Source organism: Aulonocara sp. 'chitande type north' Nkhata Bay, linkage group LG1, assembly GCF_057382095.1.
Source record: "Aulonocara sp. 'chitande type north' Nkhata Bay isolate Kocher_YH1m ecotype deep benthic linkage group LG1, A_spYH_male_GT1.1, whole genome shotgun sequence".
In the NCBI taxonomy this organism is placed as follows: Eukaryota; Metazoa; Chordata; class Actinopteri; order Cichliformes; family Cichlidae; genus Aulonocara; species Aulonocara sp. 'chitande type north' Nkhata Bay.
In genome coordinates, this window is record NC_141344.1 from 9,952,524 (window position 1) to 9,977,271 (window position 24,748).

The following is a 24,748-nucleotide window of genomic DNA, read 5'->3' on the forward strand; positions in this document are numbered from 1 at the left end:
TTGTTTTTTTACTGAGTGTGTTTGTGTTCTTTTATGGTACAAAAATAAGATCTTCCCAACAATGTTTATGTGCATTATTTCCACAAACAATTCTATTTCTTTTCAAGTCAAAACTCTTAATACATGTGAAAAAGAGAGACAAGACCAAAGTGGAGAGGTTTGGTCATAGACCAAAGCACCATGGTTGACAAAAATCAAACAGCATATCAGCACAAACACCTCATACCAACTGTTAAGAGCAAGTTGGAGGGACAATTATTTGGGCTTGTTTTAAGGCCACAGGACATGAGCACCATGCAGTCACCAAGTCGACCACAAACTCCCCTGTATACCAAAGTATTCTAGAGCCAAATGTTAGACCATCTGCCCAACAGTTAAAATCTTGGTCTAAAATGGGTCATTGGACCATGATCCCAAACACATCAGCAACTTTACAATAGAGTAACTGGAAAAGAACCAAGTTCTTGCAGTTGCTCAGTACAGACTTTAACCCAATTCAAATACTGTGGCGGGACCTTAAGATAGCTGTGCATAAACAAATTCCCACAAACCTGATAAAACCATGCAGAAAATAAGTTACTTCAAGTTATTGCTGCTAAAGATGGTTCTACCAGCTAGTCAATCATAGGGTGTACTGTATCTTTTTCACAAATGCAACATCCACTGATTCCAGTTAATACACTGAAGCTCTATTTTCCCATTTATGTTATAACTGAAACAACTGAAATTAAACGTGTTTCCCACAGAGTTATATGCAGAATTACTTACTACAAATAGCTGAAGAGCGGGTTCCTTGGATGCTGCAGTATTGGTTTTCTTGGCTTTGACAATAACCTTGACTTCTTCATCTGACAACCTGGTCTCCAGCTCTTCAGCATACTTCTTCCTCTTCACCTGTCGATTAGACCGCCTCTTCTAAAAAATTATAAGATATAAGCCAAAAAAAGGAGTAAGAAGCACATTTACACAAAAGACAAAACAAAGTAATCTCAAATACTTCATTAATCAATTTTGAAACTGCAAAATAAAATTGGTAATTAATGACTGCTTCACATGAAAATTTCCCATATGGCTCTAAGACTGAAGATTTGATCAAGACTGAGCAGATGTTTTCTAACAGAATCTTGAGCATGGACTCATTTCATTCTTAACTAGTGTGCCTGTTACAAACCAAAGCAACAATGTAACTACATCACATAGGTCGCCAAAGCAAGGTAATAAACTTAGCTAAAGAAAACACAAAGAAAAAAAACGCTATATGATCAGGTTCATGATTGACGTATTATCAAGGCTCAGAGTGTCCTAGGGCTGTTCGGTGTATATATATCGGATGACGATATAAAAACGTCTATCGTTTCATTTTACGTTATCGTTTGTTTCGTGGTGTCGCAAAATAAGCTGTTTACGGCAATATTTTTTCATCGTTTTGATGGTCACTGTAGTGGCTATATTAATTACTTAAAGTTCTCTCTTTCTCTTATATTTTATATAACCACACTATGGACGGACAAGTGCCTGTTTTTATGCATTGTGGTTAGCAACAACAACGGTAACAGCATCGCCTGTCCGCTTGTTTATGTTCCACATAAACCTTTCACAATAAAGCTCAAGATCCTGTTGAGACTTTTCAAAATAAACTGAATCACGTGAAAGAGCAGATTATTTACGGATGAAAATTTAAAAAAGAGCCGCCAGGTGCTAAAAAATAAACCTTAGACTCAAACGTTAGAACGCCGTGTAATAAATACAAAGAAAACGGCGGCCTTTACAACTTATGTGTAAAAATGTATAGTTTCATGCATCGGTTAAAACACTCGACTCCAGCTACATGACGCGCAGCTGGAAACACTTCCTGCAAGACGAGCTGCCCGAGATTCACAGAAAATGTTAAATTTTTGTGATTTATATATCGTTATCAGGACGATAGATTTCTTATATCGGGATATGATATTTTGGTCATATCGTACAGCCCTAGAGTGTCCCACTGCTTAGTTAAGGCAAATTACACATGCATTTACGCTTAGTGTGATTTAAACAGACAGCAACAAAATCTACAAACTATTTTAAAGTTGTGACTAATGAGCATGCTTTTACTCATATAAATCCCTGCCAGTACTTCCAACATTTTATTATTAGAATTTAGAATAAGATTAGAAAAGCATTAGGCTAACAATCAGGTCTACTGTCAAATATATTTTCTTTAATATTCTATGATCACAGATGTTATCCTTCTTCTTGCTGGTTGAAAACACAAATGGCAAAAGCTAGGGCTGTGCGATATGACCAAAATCTCATATCCCGATATAAAACATCTATCGTCCTGATAACGACACAAATCACAAAAATTTAACATTTTCTGTAAACTCTGTGAATCTCGGGTAGCTGAAGTTTTTCCAGCTGGGTGTCGTGTACCTGGAGTCGAGTGTTTTAACTGATGCATGAAACTATACATTTTTAGACATAGGTTGTAACGGCCGCTGTTTTCTTTGTGAGTATTTATTACACAGCGTGCTGCGGGGGAAAGCCTGTTCTAATGTTTGAGTCTAAGGTTTATTTTTTAGCACCCGAAGGCTCTTTTTTGCTTCTCATCCATAAATACTCTGCATACTTTTTCATGTGATTCAGTTTATTTTGAAAAGTCTCAACAGGATCTTGAGCTTTATTGTGAAAGGTTTACCTGGAAAATAAACAAGCGGACACACGATGATTTTACCGTCGTTGTTGCCAATGACAGCACATAAAAACAGGCGCTTGTCCATCCGTAGTGTGGTTATATTAAATAAAAGAGAAAGAGAGAATTTTAAGAAATTAATATAGTCACTACAGTGACCATCAAAACGATGAAAAAATATTGCCATAAATAGTTTATTTTGCGACACCACGAAGCGTAAAATGAAACAATAGATGTTTTTATATCGTCATCCGATATACATCGTTATATCGAACAGCCCTAGCAAAAGCACTTAACATTTATACATTTCCCTGTTCAAAATGATAATATAGAGTTTTCCATTGTGCAGGCCATTGCCCAACATAACCTATTACTGGCCTTACGTTACTAAAACCAAGTCAAAGTCCAGAAAAATATCCTTAAAATCAGAAAAAAAAGTGCTCTAAAATCCGGCTTCTTTCTATTCCTTCCTGTCAAGCCTTTATAATTATCATATGCGTGGGCAGCTGCATCCTGCATCAATACACGAGCCCCTCCTAATGATAATATGTAGTTAATTAGGAATAAATGCCACTGAGCCACAGTTAATTAGGTGTGCAGCACAGTATTCCCGTGGAGATATACCCTCACATTCACAAACCCAAACTGACCAGAAGCTGGAGACTCAAACCTGCCGCATGCCACAACAATAGGAGCGAGCCCCTGAGGAGATCATGCTCCTGTTCCAGCCGGCGGCCAAGCTACTTCAACCTCTTCCACAAGATCATCATAAATGAGTCATCCACCGACTATTTTAATTAAGTCCTGGGGTGCCACTTAGCGGGCGTAATTATATCATACAACACACTGTAGTTAGTGGGGTGTCGTCCCCAGTCATTCATTCATGTCACTCATAACCTTTTGGATATCTGTCAGAACCTACTAGTGAGAAAAGCTCCACACAGACCAGAAGTGTGTTTTAAATGCTAAAGGGTAAACTCAGGTGACACCTAGTTCAATTTGCCATTCTATCATTGATGCTCTGACCTAGATAAAAACCTCTGCTGTCAGTTTTCTCAATCATCAACACAGATGAGAATGTGCACTTGAGATAGCCACCCACTGTATGACCTCCATATGAACCAGAGAGTGGAGCCTTCCAGAATCAGACTAAAGCTGTTAAGTCTTCTACAATGCTCAGCAGCAGTGTGAACAGCCAGGCCGAGGACACCACTTAAGTTTTATCAGAAAGCTAACAGAAAAAGAGTCTCGTATTTCTCGTCTGCTCTCAATAACACCTGCACAAAATCTGAATAAAGTGGGGAAATAACACAGTCAAATATAGCCAAGTTCCAACTTAAAATTCTAGTGTTGTCTCATATGTAAGGTTCATAGTTTGGTTTGATAAACGGCAATGAAATGCACTAATTTCTCCCAGTCTCATTAGAGCCCCTGTTCCTTGTTGGCTTGTACTGTGCATGTATGTCTGCATAAGTTTGTGTATACTTTATACTGGAACTCACAGAGTCATCATCCTTCAAAGTGTGTTGAGGGGGAGGGTCATCATCCGACTCCTCTGAAGACTCGGGCTTTCGCCTTTTCTTCTTTCCAATCTTGATGACAATTTTCCTAAGAGAGAGAAAAAGACCCCATGAAAACAATAAAAAACATGTACCAAATATACAATTTTTACTCTGCTTTAGGCATATTTTAGCTGGACAAATGCCCTAATGGTACAATCCAGAGGCTTCTGATTAGTGTTTTCTGCCTTTTCGTGCTTGATTCGACACTGTAAAATTAATCTACATTTATTTTCAAAACATTGTTAAAAATCTTGTTTATCTCACAAATGTGTCCATGTCTAGAGTTCTTAAATATGAAATGATAAAAAAAATATCTACCCAATAAACGTGTTCAAGTGTATGAAGTCCTGCTAAACATTCTACAAGCTGTTTATCAAGTATAAATATTCTACATGGGCAATTTGGCTTGTTCATTGTTTTTGACAATTCTGCACTTGCATAAACTTTAGGGAGTATATTAATGCAAAGTGAATGCATTTTTAAGAGCTCATCACAGAAAGCAAAAACACCTCAAAAGAACTGACATTTATTTCAGAAGAAACAGGGTTATTTTGAACTAAATCTAAAGTGAGACATTTTAACAGCTTTTAAGTGGGTGGATAAGGAACTACTTCTAACAAAAAGGCTATCATTAATGACTTCTAAGAGAAGGGTGGAAAGACAACCAAAACTATTGGGCCCCTTGCAAACATATACATTGAAAAAGAAAAGCATTTGCTGCACTGTACTCCAAAAGGAATAAATGCAGTTTAATGTCAAACTCCAACATACATATAACAGCAGTGGAACGATTGTAGAGAATGGCTGCACGTATTAACATGCTCACAATGGACGCTGCCTCAGTTTATACAGAGAGGAATTCGGTGCTTTACTAAAGCTCCTCCTTAAATGGAAGATTCACACCAACGTCATTCGATCCTAATTTGGTAAATATTTTTTTCCTCTTTAAAATAGTTTGTGGGTGATGAAACTCTTACCTTGGTCTAATATACATTTATAGTACCAGAGCTCCAGATATCTTCAGCATCTCAGCAAATATCACTAAACTGCAGAATGACTATATGCAAGCTTTTAATTTTTTGCCAGCATTTCATATTCTAATCTCCTCTCTTTCAGTCACATATCATTTCTGTGACCTTTCTCCATATATTCTCTAACCACATATGCAGACACTTCTCCACATGCATAATCTCTTGCTAGCCGCAAGTGGTAAATCTTTGGCTTGGTGTGATATTGATAGGAAATATATATCTTCTTCCCTATAAGCTTTCAAACCTGTTAAGAGTGTGAGAGGAAAAATATGTGCAACTAGGACAGCAAAGAAACAAACTGTCAAGATAGCAACTTCAATATGTAAAGCCACTAATTTTGTTGTTTCCGATTTATCATTTCATTCCGATTTAAGACTTCTTTAAAAGTCTTATCTTCGTATATATTTGTAAGTGTGCATAAATATCATTATAACCCAATTTTTTTCATAGTTAAAATAAAGTAAAAACAAACAAAATAAAATTCCTCGAAAACATATTTTTGACACTTTTTCACACATTTCACTTTTAATGTCAAAAAATTAATCATCTGAAGCTTATCTACATGGAAAAATACTTGAAGCAACATAGAATTAGTGGTCTGATAGACTAGATACATTTCAGGTGATACAAACACTCATCCACATACCCATTATAATATCTGACTGTGTAAGGTAGAAAATAACAGACTTCCAGCAACACTGAAGAGCTGTCCCCTCAGTTGGCATCCCTGTCCCTGTCCCTGCCCCTCCACCCCTCTCTGGATGATATTACATCTCACAAATCCTCTTGACAATGACACTTTATGGTTGCCATGCAACATGCCCTTGGGAGTGTATTTGGCTATGTGGGTGTTAAATCTTCCTCATGACATCACTTCCTGTGAAAACAACACCAGTACATGGTTACTAACGCTACGAATGGCTAAGATATATGCCAAGTCAGAGTGACACAGTGGAAGAAAAAAGAAAGTTTCCAGCTCTGACGCCAAGAAAAGAAGACAAAAACCAAAATGAAACAACACAAAAACAATACTGATAATAATGATAATAAAGTAGCTAAATGGGACTGAACACAATGTTTATCGTTGACTAAATAAAAGCTGGCTGTGATATGGGTCTTGCTGAATAGCAGTGTCACATCACCATTTAGCAGCTCGGCAACTAACAGCACATAACAGGGCTAAAGCATCTCTCTGACCCCCATATGGGAAAACTTGAACTGTGAAGCAAGATACTTGAGGACTGTAGAAACATCAATTGAGCCAGAAAGTGAAGACAGAAAATACGGATGCCGGTGTGATACATTTGTATCGACATCTGCTGCATGTGTGCATGGCATTTACGAGAGTCACGTGATTTACATAGATGCCATAGTAATGAAAAATAGATTCTACACTTGCACACACAAAAAACAAAACCCACATCTTAGTGATGGTAACATCCTGTTCCACCGCTTATGTGGCTGATACACAGGACCACCCAAAGATTTACTAACATCAATACTAATGCACATTCTCCCTTTGACTGGATAGCCTTCCCACAAGCTGAAATATGGTAACTCAAATGACAGGGAATAAACTCAGACTTTGAAGTCAACCCCTTACTGACAAAAAGTGGTACAAAAGCAGACTCTTCTGGGTAGTAGTTAGTTCTCCCTGATGCAAAGAACTTTAAAAGATCAGCATGAAAACCACTGAATTACAAAAATTCTATTCATTCTCCTAAGTATTCAAAATGCCTAACAGCCTGACCAGACAAAGAGACAGCTGTAAAAAGAGTTTTGTTTTTTTTTATATTGAAGGAAAATGCCAAATTTATGAGAAAGTGAACACAAGAAGAAACTGTCTGCAACAAAGTCTCTGTGGCATGTGTTAAACAAATAATTATCTTATAATACCAACAGTCAACTCTATATTGATGCAATTTCTCATGTTGAATTTTATCAATCGGGTCAAAACCATTTCAAATTATTAAATTTGTTCTCACTGATGTTTCCCAATCTTGAGCAAAACAAATGACCTTCAGACCAACCCTCCGAAACATTATTCGATGAATAGTTTGTCCATTAAAACTAACTGATATCAGAAGGTGACTTCATAACTTTGGCAACCATGTCATGTTTCTTGACATGTGATAACCACTATGGTTGCAGAGGACACCACTTCTACTCATTTTTGTTTCCTATATTTGTACTTTATGGTGCATTTCCGCCCAGAGTTGCTGGGTGGAAATGTTTGTTCCTGATAAAGATTCCAAATTTTACAAGGCCATGTTCAAGACATAATCCTACATCTTTAATTTGACTATAGTTGTCCCTGATCTGACATTACTCTGTATCACTGATGATAGGCTATCACAAGCTTTTTCCTGAGAGTAATAATCTAGTTGCTCGGCTTTCTTGGCTGCTTTTCCCCCATTGTGCCAAATAACCCCATCCCTTGTCCCCCAGTGTTGTCCTGTCCTACTTGGCATGCCGCCAGTGAGAGTGCATGAGTGAGGGTTTGATTTTAATAGAATCAAGATCTGATGGTGCTTTGCCAGCCAAAACTGCAATGAGGCATTTCAGCATGTCGGAGGAACAGTATTCACCTATTAGATAGCCTACCTCAGAAAATTATGATTTTGAGTGAACGAATTATACTCAAAAATGCCGTTAAGTATGCTGCGTGTTTGTGTGCGTTTCTTATCCTGAGGGGCTTATTGACACAGCAGTGCAGGTCGTTCTCAGGAAATCCCCCTTCTTATGAATGGAAGGCTATAATCTCAGTACCACATAGCAAACAACTGGAAACAGTAGCAGCAGCAGCAGCTCTATCAAGCACCCTCTAAAACACAAATACTATATCAGCGCAGAGCACATGGCCTCATGGGATTTCTGCTTTATACAGCAAACATATTTTTTTTTAAATTAAAAATGGGTAGTAGCCTCTCTCTCTTCCACACAGACAGACACACACGCGCGCACGCACGCACACACACACACACACACACACACACGCACACACATATAAGAACATCTGAGTTTGCATTAAGACATGCACAGACCCCCAGAATGTTTATATATCACATGCCTGCACATGTGAACACGCACAAAAATGCACCCTGCAAGGGATTAACTAGGAAAACAATAAAAAAAAAAAAAAAAAAAAACAGCTTTAGCTTTCCCTAATGAAAAAAGTGAGGGAGAAGAGATTAGACAGCTAGCAGGCAAGCATTGAAATATGAACAGCTATACGCTGCAGCACATACACTAGACTTAAACCTCCATTTTCTATCATGTAATTGATCTCACAAGCACCATTTTGTTTGATATTTTCCTACTACCCTGCTGCTTTGTAGTATCAGCATATTTATAACATGCCTGCTCACAGGAAGCATTGGATGCACAGCTTTGAGCATGCTGATTGAACCAAATTTATATTAGGAAAAAAAATGTAAAGAGGAGGGGGAGGGTGGAACAAAAAGAGCAGCACACTGCTTTCATCTGATAATTATTTGAGGGTATTTTTCAGCAGGTAGGCTGCACAGAAAAGCACATTCCAGCCTACAGAGAGCCGTGATCGGTCAAGCCTATCCAGTAAAATAACCACCTCCTCTCCTTAGAGTAGATAATGTTGGTTAATATTTAAATTTATAAAATTCTGGCTGAAAAGCGAAAAGAAAAATCTATCAGTGCCCTAGTCCTGTTTATTAAGATTAGGTGTATTTACACAATATTAAAAACAGGATATGCAGGTCCTATGGTGACCCTGAAAAAGGCATCCTGTCCACAACATCTTTTAGGGTCAGTCCATCATGTCACGCTGAAAGCAAGTAAAGCTTTTATAATTAAAACTGAACTATTTTACAATGATGGGTTAACTCACTAATCTGTTTTACTATTACGGTCTGTCATTTCCAAAGCATACCACAAGCAATTTTATGTATGATATTATGGTATGATATATCTTTGAGGCACAAATACGTGCTTAAGTAACGCCCTTTTGATTAAAACAAAAAACGCCACAAACGAGTGAATCTGAAGATTCAACATAAACACCTGTAGTACTAACAGTTGAAATGATTCCCCAGGGTTATCGCACCTTATAGCAGCAAAGCATAAGAGCTTCCATGATGATGTGTCTGATTTGCCTAAATGCTGTGGGATCTAATGGTCTATGTTTAAGCTTTGATAAATATTCAGCAGTCATAGTGATTAAAGTCAATTTAATTATTAAGACGGTTATAAACCAAGTTGAAAATTAGTCTCTAGAATTCCCCAATAGCTGATTTTAATGTACCACATCTTGTTTTCCCAAAGTAGGACATCAGTTAGGACATTAGTGTTGGGAAATTCTTGTTGGGCTATAGTTTCATTAAAAATCCCCAGATAAGAAGAGTCATTTGATACTGAAGCATATTAGCCAAGACAAAGATAACAAATATGTAACATTTGTTCTCCGGTTTGATTTTTCTTGGATATCTGTCATGTCCACCTGTCACAGCGGCTGTTGCACCCATATTTTAATCGGCTGCATTAATTTATTTATTCTCATCAGACAGGCAGATTTTCCATATGATTGTATGACCCCCCAATTTGCTTTCCAAGCATCTGGTGAGCAAACTATCCAAGTAATCCAGAGGACACTTATTAGGCATTAAACAGAATTGATTCTCCGAGAAACATAGGTAGTGATGACAGTATAGTGGTCTCAGAGAAACAGAGCCTTAAGTATACCGACAATTAGGGTAATGGTCTTATCGTGGGATCCAATTCCCTGCTTAAAGAACAGTCAGACGATGCGATGGAAGAGTGAGCACATACTCAAACAGCACCAAATACACACAACCTCCAGCTTTCAGAACACAGCCAAGCACACACCCTCAACAGAGCAGAGCCTGAATTAATGACTTTAGCGGAAGGTTAGTACCTCTGCAGTCGGTATACATTAATATTTTATGTGGAGATCCTTGGTGGTGCATGCATATAAACAGGACTCTCTCCACTATGAATACAGAAAAGACGCTTCGTGTTATAGTCTCAATCACCGCAGTCTTCATCACAAGTGCAACAGATCTACCCCTCCCTGTACATATATAAACATATTCCAACTGCATCTGTGTGGAGCAAAAATAGAAACTGAATCTTCTTCACAAAAAAAGAAAGAACTAGTAAACAGACTATGCATTATACAACATATCTATAATTAATTGTGTACTCTTGAATGTATGCAAATGTGTGTAGAATTGGGCTTTTATTGCCAGACCAAGAGTCAACCTGGGCAAGAGGCCAAGGCACAGTCAGAAATACAGCCATTCATAGCCTTAATGCAAGAACACTATTATGGATAGGCCCTGTGAAGTAGTTCTACAAGTCCATAGTCAAAATGTACAATGCAAAAATGAAAATAAACACTGTAACTGTTACAACAGTGCCAGTCACTTCAGTCTTTTATAGCTGGTATGTTTGTTTTGTTAGCCTGGAAAGTTTTCTCCTTTCTGTCTTTCATCAACAAGTAGTCACTCCCTGTGCATTTGCAATAATACATTTACTTCATTACTGTTTAGAAAAAAAAAGTGGGTGTTGAAAATGGTATTTATGACAAAATCAGGCCATCCAGTGCTCAGGACAATGGGTTTTAGTTTTTATGTTTATGATTAGAGTGCTGTGAGACTGTGGCGGATCATGTTTTGACTTCGTGATTCAAGGTCTACACCTGCCTGTCTCAGTTAAACTGGACTTGCTGGATTTAGGTGAATGCACATTCTATTCCTGTAAGTGTCTTTGTTTATATCAACATGGCCATCAAGAGTCACAGTTATTTTGGTTTTTGAGTCTTCAAACAGCATCATTAAGTGGAGCTCTTGAAAAAGATCCGCTCCAATTTGTCTGTTCTTTATTTGCTAATTAGCAAAGTAAAAGCTCCATTAGCCTCAAGATTTTCTTAGCTATGAATCTTCACACCTCAGAGGAAACATTCACACACTCCTACAAACCTCTTGTCATATACAGACAGCTATACGTCACTGCCGTGTTCGCACCAAAGTCTTTTGCATTTTAACAGCTTAACATATTTAAGAGCAATTTTAATAGCTTAAATAGCTTAAATCCCAAAATATGATTAATTAAGGCATAGTAATGTCATGTAATGTTTAGCAAAATATAAAGCAAAGCAGTCAAACTAATTTGAAATGTCGTGCACTTTATAAATTTCTCAGTATGGTCATTCTAGTCAGATGACCGGTCCATCATCTGACCTGAATACACTTCATTTTTCAAAATGGCTGGAATACATGAAGAAATGGGTGCTATAAAATGTGGTCTATATCACTGACTGTATTTTGGTCTGACTGTTTTTTTGTTTTTTAAAACAACATTTACCCCAGGTATGGTTGCTTGGGTTACTTAGCTCATTAGCTTATAACAACAATGACTGTTATCTGTGACACATTTAAATGACAGACTGTAAACACACGGTTAGCTGTCCTTTAAAGCCATCAAGTCTTAGACTGCACTTGATTACATACTGATGGTTTTAAGAATTGTCTCAACGGATGCAAGGTGGTTAGAAGAGTAAAAGATCTGGGTGTGCACTCTCTAACCAATATGAGTGAAGCTTCCTGATCTTAAAAGCCAAAGATAAATAACAAGTTCAAACAACGCTTTCATTTTAAGATCACACCTGAGCTTGTTCAAAAATTCAATCACATCCACAAACCTCATGGAGCTCATCATGGAGCTGAGACATGACTTAATGTGAACACCAACAGACACCTACCTCCAACTAAACCTGAAAGTGTAGGCAGACTGTATCACAATGACTGATGCCTCCATCATCTCACTGTTCTCCCAAACATTAGCACTTCCAAAACTTTGTCATTTTCACACACAGGACATGTGAAATTCATTATGTGCTACAGATTTTCTCCCTCAGCATACCTCATCTAATTATTAACCAAGGCCGCAGCCAACCAGATATTTAGTTTGACCATTTCCAGCCACTCTCACGCTAGGTTTCAAATGTGGGTGCTGCTTTAAAACCAATAGTGATTTTTTTTTTTCTAGCTGTACAATGTGATATATTTAAACATTCCCCCATTCCTTCAGTTCCCTGCCTTTGCATTCACATCTGCACCAGCTGATATCTTAACAGGCTGCGCTGGGTGTGGCTTAGAGCTACATACTGCTTATAGCAGTTAAAAACGGGGGGATGGGAGACAGATTAAGGTATCTTTACATCAGCACTACTCACAAAAACATACTAAGAAGCACTGTCCTGCATGTAAATGGAGTCTTTGTGTGCTCCTCCCATGTCTATGCTGATGACTGAGCCTGGTTTATTGTTATGGCGTGCAGTAAAGTCTGTTGAACTTTGAGCTTCCATCTTGGCAACCACAGGCAGAAAATAAATGTAGAAATGTACCAATAAAAATCAACCGATGCACAAGAACCTAAAATCAGTCAAATGCTGCTGCTTTATTGATGCAAATAGCAAGAAGGAATTACCTTAAGTCAGAAAAAGACAAAGTACATGTATAGTAACATTAATTCAAGTTTAAACTTACTGATCTGTGACTTGGGAACTTGAAAAAATTTTTTTTCCCCCTATTGAAAATTGCTCTTTTTAAACTGGCTCTTAAATCAAACATTTAGAACAATCATCATAAATATGTAATAGTTTCAAACTCTAAACCATCCCTTTAAATTCCTAAGCTTCAGTGGGAACTGTTAGAAAAGTGGATGTGGATGAAGTGAAGTGAAGAGCCTCAACATAAACGTGACTTTTACTGAACGCAAGCTATGTGTTTAACCATTTTCCAGTAGTGACAAAATAGTGATCAATAATGTTAACATGTTTTTCACTACATAATCTATAGAAAATACAATAGCTGACATAAGCTTTCCAATATGTAAGATTTGGTCCTGTAACTTTTCATTTTATATGAATCTCTGTCTCAATGTATTGTTTATCCTATTTACATATTAAAGTGGTGTATATTATTGCTATACAATTTTTTAAAAATCCTAATTTGAATTCTGAAACGCTGAAGCTACGATTTCTTTGTCTTTTGTATATTAAGTATAATGACAGATAGTTAATCAGTGGCACATGTTACTTGCGCATACGGGCTCATGAAATGCCGCTGTTACTAAAGCATGAGTTGAGTTAAAAGACATGAGATCAAAGCGATGCTTAGTGGATTATTTTTTGCCAAAGCAACAGCGCACTGCAGCAGTTTATAGCTGAGCATTAATGGTTGTGACTACATACCCGATCTTGGCCTTCTGCTTGGGCTTGGAGGAGGGTACAATACAAGCTTTTCTGCAGGCCTTCTCCTTGGACCGTGCCTTCCCATTTCCTTTGTGCTCATGATCACGGTGGGCTTTGTACTGCGAAGAAGAGCTGGGGAAGCTCTCTGGGCTCATAACCCTTGGGATGTTTTTCTCCCCTCTTTGCCGAGCCTTTGCAATAGCCTCTGATATTATCCTATTTGCCTTCTCCTGCTTGTCCTGTGGAGTTGAATCCATCTGATGATGCGTCCTCCGTGGAACCCTTTTCTCTGATGAGGAGCTGGATGAAGATGAAGAGGAAGATGAAGAGGATGATGACGAGGATGAGCTGCTCTTCATTGGGGGACTGAGGACCCGTATCTGGCTTCCGGGACCATTAGCGTTCTTTCGAGGCTATGGTCAAAGAGAAAAATAAACAGAAACATAGTGAGCATGGTACTGTAAAAGGTGTGTGATGTCATCGAGCCTTCGAAACAAAAAGCTGCACCTTAGAAAAATCTAGTGATGCAAAGATCTTTAAAAAGAAAAAGCTTAATAACAAAACAAATGTCCAAATACTAGCTTCAAAACACTGACTCACAAAAAATAAATAAAAAATGCAAAACAGGAAAAAAAACAAAAAAAAACAACAACATCAGCCTTAATTTACATAATGCATATAACAGATTACAAAGCCAATGAGGTACAATGTGGATGTACTGATACAGCCTGCAGCCATTTACAGGTTATGCATTTCTACTTATATAGGTGTGTTGTCACTAGGTTTGGTAACAAACAATTTAAAAAAAAAAAAAAAAAAAAAAGGAAAAAAAGATATTGTTCAAAACATCTTCCTGTTTTGTAACACCATAAGCATTTATTAAAAAAACAAAACAAAACCACTGCTTGTATTTATAGCTGCATTCAGCATGTGGATCCACTATAGTCACACAGCTCAGCTAACACAATCGAAATATTGTTTCCTTCATAGAATATCGTGGAAGCACAGTGCGATGCCATTTTACTGTACAGTAAGCAGCTGAATGTAATAAATATGAAACAAGGTCTAAAACAAGGAAGAAACTAAATGTTAAAATCCAGCCTTCTATGAATTCGCAACATACTAGGGTGCATTCGTGTGACGAATGAAAATATCACTCATTCAGAAAAACAGAACCTTCTCAAGGCTGTGTGAAGCACTCCGGCAGCAGAGCTTGTTGCTGTCCCCATCTCAAAAGCTGGGGGTGGGGGGTGGACCTGCCATGCTCTGCATGATGCTCACTTTAACTCTACTCTACTAGTAGACACTGAGCTTGATGAAAGGCCAATGTTTCCTCCAAGAATTCATTTAGATCAAGGGCAGACGACCCTCTGTCTGAACTCTGAAACCATGTGACATCAAAAGTCAACTGAAATTCTTTTGGCTCAAGTAAGCTTTTCAAACGGAGGGTTAAACACTGGTTCAATGTAGCAGGTCACAGTGAGCCTCGCAGACATAAATAATCTAGCCTGCCTGATACATGATAATATGTGCATAATAGATGGCGTGACTGCGGTTATGACTACACAAGCACCCTGTGGTGGGCTTTAAGCCCAGCAGAGAGGGAACCCATAAATGGATGACCTAATCTAAAAATGTGTTGCGTATGCCTACATGGCCCAGGCGCGGCTGGTTGCTTTTTTTCCACACTGCTAGCTAAATAAAGAGAATTAGCTTGAACCTCACTGACAAAGTGGGGGAGGGAACTGAATAACTAGCAATTCATTTGGAAGAAGTGGGGAGAAAAAAATACACACATACACACAAAAGCTGCATTATGATTTTCACGTGTGCCACGCCGCTGAGGCTATTAGGAGGAAATTTACCAGATCATGCTGGAATGTTCTCATTTAAGTTATTGGTGAAAAGAAAGAAAATAGAGAGAGAGAGAGAGAGAGAGAGAGACAGAGGGAGGAGTAGAAAGTAATGTTTAAGAGCGGAAGAACATGAACGCACATGAAAGAGGTAGGAAAGAGGAAGACTAAATATGAAAACAGGTTTCTATCAGAAAGGCAGCGCAAGGGAGAGAGAGAGAAAAGATAAAATGCACCAAAAGTGAGAGCACTGCAGCTGTGTAATACATCTATAAATAACTGAAATTACAGCCTGCCAGCACTGCAGTGATTTCAATCTCTCTAGCAGCACGCAGTCCCATGAAAACGGCAGGGACTATTACAGCTAATGAAAAGGTAGAGTAAGCTCCATTTGGGCCGGACACCTTTCCCTCGCTCCCACCCTCTCATTTCCACATGTAGTGAGGTCTCTGGTGACTGACAGGCTCAACTCATAGAGGGCACAAACACATGCGCGCACACGCACACACACACACACACACACCATACACTGTACATAAACTACAGAACAGGGCAGCAGAATTCAACTGAGAATGAAAAGTGATGTATGATTGGACAGTGGGGATGGGGAAAATACTGTACATCCAGTAAACCATGCTAAGGTCCAGCACAGCAAAGCAAATGAATATAGAGGGAAAGGGGAAAAAAGCAGCAATGAGTTCAAGATGGCGGCAGTGCAGCATGAGCCAGTAGCAGAGGAGGTTGTTCAGTTCCTGCCGGCCCCTCCTCCTCCCCCTTGTCCCTCCTCCCTCCCAGCTCTCAGCACAGCTCACTTACCCTTCCTCTTGGCCTCTTCACTGTAGACATGGTGTTTTTTTTCCCTTCCTCTTTCCTCCCCCTCTCCAACCGGCTAACAAAAGCCTTGCCCTTTCGCTGGGTTTCTTCTCTCTCCGTTGCTCACTCACACTTTCTGTTACAAACACACTCACTCTCTCCTTTTCGTTTGTCTCTCACTCTTCCTTGAGCCGTGTGTCCCCCCCTCCCCTCCCTCACTCCTCGTTTGCCTCCCCTCCTCCTTCCCGGTCAGCTCTTCTCCTCGGGCAGTGCAAGAGCGCCGGATCTGTTCGTCTCCTCCTCCCCCAGCAGGCAGGGCTCAAGAGGAGCGCATGGGAGCTCACTCTCTCTCCTCTCTCTCTCCCACTCGCTCTTTCTCTCTCACCCTCGCCTGTCTCTTCACAGGGTGATGGGGGAGCAGCGCTGTTGGCGGTAGAGGAGGTGCGTGGCAGTCCAGGAAGCTCTCATTCTGCTGCTGTGTGCTGCTTTACTGTCGTCCGGCTTCACCCAAGTCTCCCTCACTCACTCTGTGTGTGTGTGTGTGTGTCAGAGTTGCCTTCCTCTCTCCTCCCCTCTCATTGATTCCTCTTTTTGCCTGCCTTTCGTGAGTGCACTCAGTGCCTCTCTGAGCCTTCACCCTCTTGTTTCTTGTTCTTTCTTGCTCTTCCCGCTTAGTCGTTTCTCTTTTTGTGCCTCTCCTCGTCTTCTTCACCAGCTGGGATAAGGTAGGTTACTCCTTTTATTACACACAAAAGCCTTTTTTGTGTTATCTTGCTCGCTTGTTTGGCTGATTGTTTTTTCCTCCTTTCTCCCCCACTTATCTTTTTCCTTGTTCTCCCTCGCTGCCCTCCCCTCTCCTTGGCTCGGGCGTGTGTGGCGAGCTCGAGACTCTGGCAGGCAGAGCGACGGAAAATGAAAGCACAAAGCAGCAAAATGCATCAGCATGAATATTAGAGATGTCGTTAAAACCCAGACTCGTTTTTCTCTCCCTCTCTCTCTCTCTCTCTCTTACTCACTCTCTCTCTCTCTCTTTGTAAGGAAGTAGGCCAGCAGATGGTGCTAGCAGTTATTACATTAACTTTCACAACTTAACCCCCAAAGTACTGGATTTCTCCCACGCCACAGATTGTCAACATCGTAGCTTTTCACTTCCTCATATTGGATACTGATAGTGATATGTTGATTTATAAATAGAACAGCAGATTCCAAGAGAGACAGAAGAACAAACAGAAAAACAAATTTCCAAAGGCTAAAAATAAATTTCTCATACAAACAGAGTATAACAGATTTCAACTTCCTAATTAAATTGGCACACACAGCCTACACTGTCTCCAGCGGTGAATTCAAACACTTTTACCGGGTCAAAGCCAGGTCACCCTGCTACGAGTCTTGGGGGAGGGGTGACCAAGAGTGGAAGCTGGGATGTGTCCAAGACATGGAGCTCTTCCTGTGAACCACAAACTCTTTGAGCTAGAAGGCCTTTCAGGGAACTCCTGACAGCACAATGTAGGGTCCATGTGCACAGCCTGGCACATGGTATTGGGAATTATTTAGACACAGGCTGGCTTGACGCCAGGTACAATACCCCCCAACGACTGGGTTAGGCCTGAGCTACTGACGGACGCCATCAGCTGTTTTTAGTCTGTGTTTACTGTGCAAAACAAGGTAAACCAATATCCTTCCCACACAACACAAAGTCAATTTCAAATGCAGCTGCACACAACACAGTTTGTTGTCTGTCCAGTTCAATTCAAGGAAGGACACACTTTTCATGCCGTTTCTAAAAAAGAAGTTATTCTAATGGCCAAATCTAAGACACCAAGAAACTAAAGGACTAAATGGTTGCATTCATGGGATGAATAATTACCACAATTCAAAACACGAACAGCTTTTGAAACACATGCCATCTGACCGGTCAGGGTGACACAAGCTGCATGGCGGTTGTGAAGACATTAGTAAATAAAACGCAGAGTAAGACATTATCCTAGGAAGCAAGGAGTCAGACTTCCAGGCAGGAACACATCCCATATAGTGTTACTTTATATATAACTTATTATATTATTAAATGCCGATCCTCCTCACATGGGTTGTGAGTTTATGGTGTGAAATGTGTGGGGTAGTGTGTTGAGGTTACAATACAATATGGCTTTACACTCCATGTTGTACACATATTCTAACAGCCTTATTCAAAATCTGTATGTGTGTAAATGGGGGTGTTGTTATAGCAGTGGCTTTAGAAATTCTCACACCATCTCCCTCTGGTTTGCTCTTAAAGCTCTATATTGTCTTTTCTACAGAGATCACAGCCATGTGTGCACAGCAATATTCCTTTCTAAGTGTTTGCAGCAGCGTGCCTTGTATCAACCTGCCAAGTCAGGCCTTGGAGTTTGGACTTTAAAGCAGACCACATGCTTGCTGCGAGCAGAGCAACAGCATTATCTCCAAGCGAAACAAATCTATTGTCAGATAATGTCCACCAGGCTACACTCCCCAAGGATGACTCGACAACACACACACTCACACTCACATTGTAATGAGTTCACAGTCACATATTGCATAGTCATATATTCAATCCACCCTAGACAAACATAAACATAACTAAAAATACAGTCTCCTCACAGTCCTCATTAAACTGCAACAGTGAAAAAATAAAGAAACTTTGTCATTCATTACTTTAACTGCCACAGGTTTACACAAGTATGCAATTTTGTACATCCCACAATGGTTTATCTTCAGGAAAAAAAACATCAAGTATTTGAAGAATAAAATAACCTGGTACAAGCCTCCAGAGAGTCGGAATAATGCCTCATTTAAAACCAGATTCAGTAACTATGTTGCTTTTAATGAAACATTTTTGCTCCATGGTAAATGTTTTTTCTACCCGGACTAGATTTTAAAAAATGAAGGGGAAAAAAAAAAAGTATAGCAGTCAACAACGTACACATGCTTCAACGGTCACATGGCATGAAGCCACAGCTCCTTGGCAACTAGACAGTTAATATGCAAACAAGCCTGGCAGCTCTGTACAAGGGGAGTGGCTTCGTTTTAGGACAGATGAGGGAGGGGAAAGGAAGAGGGGAGGGAAGTAGAGAAGGGGAGGGGAGTAGCAGAGCTGGTAAAAGGAAGCGGGTGGGAAAAAAAAATGTGTGTGCGCATAGAGAAGCAGCGTGGCTGCAGAGGCACAGGTGTCTGTCGCTGAACACTCCATTACTTCCTCATCAAAGGGTCTGTATTAGTGCGCTACTGCTCTCATTTCTTGCCTGAACCACCATGAGAGTCTCCACCAACTCACCATTAAGAAAATGGAGAGCTCAGAGCTAGCAATGCACTGGCTGTAAATGACAAGATGGCTAGCACCCACGAGGCTCTAGAGCCAAAAGCCAGCTGTTACTCTCATATCCCAAAAATTAATTCCTTATCCAGCTCAAATGCAATGACACCAAGTGTCAGTGACAACACTGTGCGGGATGAAAAAAAGGCTGCACTGGAATAGACAATGCACACACTTCACATTTTTAAATGTTATTTAAGAATTAAATTTGAAAAGGTGATTGATAAAACACTACTTCTTTCATATAATGAGGTTTTCACTGGTGAATAAGTTTACTGCCATGTTCTCAAGCTAAAAATAAAATACACACAAAATCAAGGACAGCTATTCTGTAGCGGAGACTTAACTGTGTGATTTTGTTTTGTCTTCAGTGACCAATGCTAGATCCAATCTATCCTTGCCATGATTCTGAATTAGACATGCTATGATGAAAATGGATGGTGTCCTGTTTAACCATTTTTCTTTTTAGCCAAAAAAAGAAAGAAAGTTTAAACAGGCCTCAACAATATAATGATTTATGCATTTCTTGGAAAACAAAGCCAGCCTTCAAAATTTAATGAGAATCAATTCACAATATTCTATTATATCTATCTACTATTTTCATTTCATTTTGTAGCACAGAAGTAGATAGTCCACTTAAGTTGCAAGTGAATGAACACATAAAATCACCTGTAGTGAATTCACCAAATAGTTACCTGCCTTCTTGTGCTAAACGTATGGTCCTGTGATTTGTCCACGTACACTTGCAAACGTACACTTGTGCAGTCCTCCAAAATCCCAACTGCTCATTGCTGGATATGGATGACATGCATTGCATTTAACAGAACAAGTAAGGGAGTGATAGTGGCATTTAACCGGAATGGAAAAAGCACCCCCCAATAAAACTCCAAAGTTAAAGAAATAAAAGTATGAAAGTAGAAACCTAGTTGCAGTGGATTCATTTTGTTGCTTTAAAACACTGTTTCATTTCAGCTCGTTGTATGTTTATAACTTCGCTTTTCTCCGTGGCTGGCTGATGGACCAACAATAGCACAAGCAAGAGTAGCCCACAGACCGGTTTTACCACATACTTCTGATACTGCCCCTATCTAATGATTTCTACAGGTAGATGGGCAGTTTGTAGCTGCCCATAGACATCTAACACACTGCCAATGCACTACAATCCCATGTGCACAATGAAACATGACATGGACCTTTTAACTAGGGAGCTCACAGAGTAAAGACCACTTGATGACTGCTTGAGCTGAACCTGTTATTTGTGTTCTTACCTCCACCTCAGTCTGGAAAAATTCTGGATGACCATGACTGTTTAATTTCAGCCAGGTTGTATGTTTTGAAAGGAGATGGGCAGGTTATTCATTCACCTTCCAAACAGGTGTTCTAGTTTAGAATAACAGAAATTGTTTTGCAAATATTTAAACTTAAAAAACAAACAAAAACAAAACATTGATACCAATGAAAGAGGTTTTGGCTTTCTCCAAAAGAAAAAACAAAACAAACAAACACCAGAACTGCTATTTTTCACAAGGACTTTCTAAGCTGGGTTTAATATACTTAAGATCAAAATGTATTTTTCTTTTTCATATGGTGAAATTTAAGAGGGAAATTGAGAGACCTCACTTAAGTCGCTGCCTGAACTATGTGCCAGTTGTTCTTATATTCTGAGTCACTCCCTAAACATTTAAACCAGGAAGAAGCCAGCTTTGAATATTTTTAATAAACTTTAAATTAGACATAGCGTTTCTCTGTCTTCTGCAAGTGTGAAATGTGTTAAACCATCAAAATGCTTGTAATGTAGGTGTTTTTAAAAAGGTGATGCTGCAGCTAGAAATAACAATTGGTCACATGGGAGTTGTTCAGGCCACTTTCATCTTACTATTAGTTCAAAACATTTTGTATAATACAGATAATTATAATGCTGCATCCACGTTTTCTTTCCTCCATCCTTTAACAAACAAACATTCTCCAACAGACTGCATGATCTTTACATCAGGGTTATTTCAGTACAAATACAACACTAAATGTACTGGATACAGTTAACTAACTAATAGGTCCAGCAAATTGAAGGACAGGCTTTATAAATGTAATCATGCTACACTCCTTAGAAGCACAACAACAGATCCAACAGGCTTTCATAAAGAAAGACCATATATCCTTGTGTTTGTGCAATGCACTATTTGACTTCTTCCTTTATTTAAACAAGTTTAGCGCTGAAAGACATTCTTAATTCCAACAAAAAGCCTTTTGGGCGCAGATGGGATATAGGTATAGTATGCTGGACGTAATCATCTAGCTATGTCAGTTTTAAACACTAGGGGGTGACTGTGAGGAGACAAAGCAGGAATGTGAGGTATAGAGAAAAGATGTCTACAGCCACCTTATGTGATTCACATCCAAGTATGAGTCCAGAGTAAATGTCAGGCCTTTGTCTAAATTCCACTAATAAAGCAAAAGAGAAAAAAAAGAGGAAATTGATTTTACATTAAACAGTATTGTTTTTAACTCCTGAAGTACTATCACAAATGGGTAAATATTTGAAACTGTTTCTCTCTTTGACTTACTACCCACTTAACCAAATAAAACGGAAGCACTGTCTGCCCCGCAGCAGTGTTTCTAAAGTTACTAATTAAACTAAAGCCATGTGAATAGCAATAACGTCTTTCATTATGCTGATGACTAGATTTAAAATCATATTTTGTTAATTAACATACTGAGGAAAATAAACTCAAGCCTCTGTTTTGTGTTTGCTTTGCTTATGATGCTAATTTTCCCAGTGAGTGAACATTTTAAAAAAAATTAACAGCCATGACGTGGGTTTGGGACTTGGTCAGAATACATAGTATGGTCTAGTCTGGGCTCTTTGACAACCAGGGCCAATGACTGAGAAGAGAGAGAGAGCAATTCTAAGTAGGACATTTGCCCCTCTTGCATCTTTAAGTGTCAGCTCAGAGGGCAGACACTCAGTGAGATTTAAGATGATATTTCAAGGACTAGCACTGCTTGCATGCACGAATGAGTAGGAGTCAAAATGAAAGCAAGAGACCATCCATCCAGAGAGGGACAACTCTCACAATTAGTAGCTGACAAACACACTTTACATACCAGCAGTGCAACTAAGGAGCCTCACTTCTGAGTACTGGTTAATATAATTAGTATACTTTATTCTTGACATTCAAAACAAATCTGTGTATGTCTTATCGCACATAAACACCCCCACACACTCGGTCTTATCTTTGTGGAAGTGCTATCTATTTGTATATCACTTTCAAACAGAGGAGAGGACCCTATCCTAGACAGAATATAAAACACAAAGTCAATGTGACAACACCAGTTAGTGAAGTCCTGTCATGAAGGGTCAGTTTTGACTATTGCCATCTTGTTGCTTTGAAACTGGACTTTTCAAGCAAGAAGTGTAACTGACTAAGAAATTGACGGACGGTGCATCATAATTTATATGAACTTCCTCAGTCTTGCTACCCCCTATTTATACATCACAGTTTAAGTGTAGGGAGAGTTTGGAAACTCATCTATTCCCTACAAAAATTAGTTTTTATGTCGAATCAAAAAGCTATTTGAGCTACTTGTATTGTAATATTTTTGATTCACATGCATTCTCCCAAATATATTTCTGTAGAGGGTCTACTGTTAGTCTCAAATGCAAGTAAATTCTTATGCTGCCCAAGATAACTAGCATTGCCTCCCTTGCCTCCAATCCACATAAGCCTCTTTACTTCACTTTAATGTGGAAAAAAAAACCCTACTAACAAGGGATGACATTTTTCAAGGTAAACTCATAACTCTTATTGGTGGTAACTCCATCACTGATCACCACAGCTGGCCAATCAACACTTTTTTCCCCTTCAACTCTGATAAATCCTGAGCTCTGCACTCTTTAAAAACATCTGTAGCCATGGCATTGATTCATCATTGGAACAAAACTAGAGAATGCAGGAGGACCTCTTTGTCTGTTATCTTGATTTAAATTAAAGCTTAATGTAAAAGTCTGTTTGCAGAGATACTCAGTTATTTCCCCCCTACCTCACTGTAGGGGCCTGTTTGCAAATGAAAGACTCCATAGTGTGGTGCCTTTTAAAGAAGGGAGGAGAGACAGACAAGCTATTTAATACTCATAGCAACAGAATGAACGGAACAAGTTAGAACTTTAAGCATAAAGAAAAAGAAGAAGCAGCAGCAAATTCAATGACTTAAGAGTTTTAACTTTGTAGGTGATATCCACAAATGTACGCCCACTAATTACGGTAGGCTCGTTATGATCATTCAACACCATATATGCACAAATGTCTCCTGCTGGTATAGCCTTACATGTCAGGCTGGAATTAGAAAATAAATCCAATTGTGTCTCTTTATTTTGCTAGCAGTCGAGCTAGTTGGATAGCTTTGCTCTGTGTTTGAGCCACACAGTACACAAACATGGAGATTGGACAGTGCCACCTTTGCATGACTTGTCCCTGCACAAGTGGTTTCACTTACTGGCAATCTCACAGGAGGGCAACAAGACCAATTCAGAAGATTGCCCAACCCTACCATATTCATTCAGTGGAGACCTGTCAATCACAATGTAGGCCCACTCTAAAGGATACCCTGCGTTACTGTACTTTTTCACTATCAACTGAAATGATAAAGTAATAAACATAACAATCATAGATCAACTGAGCAGTAGGGTGGTTTCCATTTTCATTTGTAAACTCCTACTTCTACAAATGGACATCCAGATGAGTTACCTGGTCATGAGAAAGAATGCATGTTAAAGGGATCAGTGTGTCTGTACTTTATATTGATTGATTGATTGATCATACTTTATTCATCCCGAGGGAAATGGTAAATGGTTATGGAGTCCATGGTCCATTCCCAGGGCTATGTGCTCATTCTAAAGTCAAATTTCATGGGACTTTGTTCATGCTGGAAGACTCCACTAAGGCAGAAACAATTTAATATGGGGACCAATCTGAATTGCTCTCTTAAAAATTGTGAAATGGGACATTTGCCTTGGTGGAGGATGTGCTTTGAAAGTGCCCTTCTAGAGGTTTTTTGAGTTAGTGTGTGCTGTGGTTGTTCTGAGTAATGATGTGGTGCTCTCTGAATCAGAGATGGCACAGCAGGTCAGACACCAGGCAGTGAAGTGGAACTGAACTGTGCAAAACAAGCAAGCCGGATGATGCCATTCATTAATGGGAACATCGGTGCAAACTGAAGAGTGGAGCCGAGAGGAGGTCCC

The 24,748-nt window shown here is 39.3% G+C and overlaps 1 protein-coding gene across 5 annotated transcripts in view; it reads right to left on the minus strand.

The window, feature by feature from the left end:
• The window catches only part of chd9 (chromodomain helicase DNA binding protein 9), a 72,540-nt gene that overhangs the window by 29,216 nt on the left and 18,576 nt on the right, over window positions 1-24,748 (minus strand). For 4 of the 5 annotated variants that reach the window (XM_086263371.1, XM_086263207.1, XM_086263291.1 and 1 more), the window contains 3 exons: window positions 13,516-13,928; window positions 4,174-4,279; window positions 769-915 (listed from right to left, as the gene is read on the minus strand). In XM_086263371.1, coding sequence (XP_086119497.1) covers window positions 769-915; window positions 4,174-4,279; window positions 13,516-13,928 — 666 coding nt within the window. Of the gene's footprint in view, window positions 1-768; window positions 916-4,173; window positions 4,280-13,515; window positions 13,929-16,184; window positions 16,372-24,748 lie in introns of those variants that run through there. The other variant, XM_086263451.1, reaches the window with a different exon arrangement.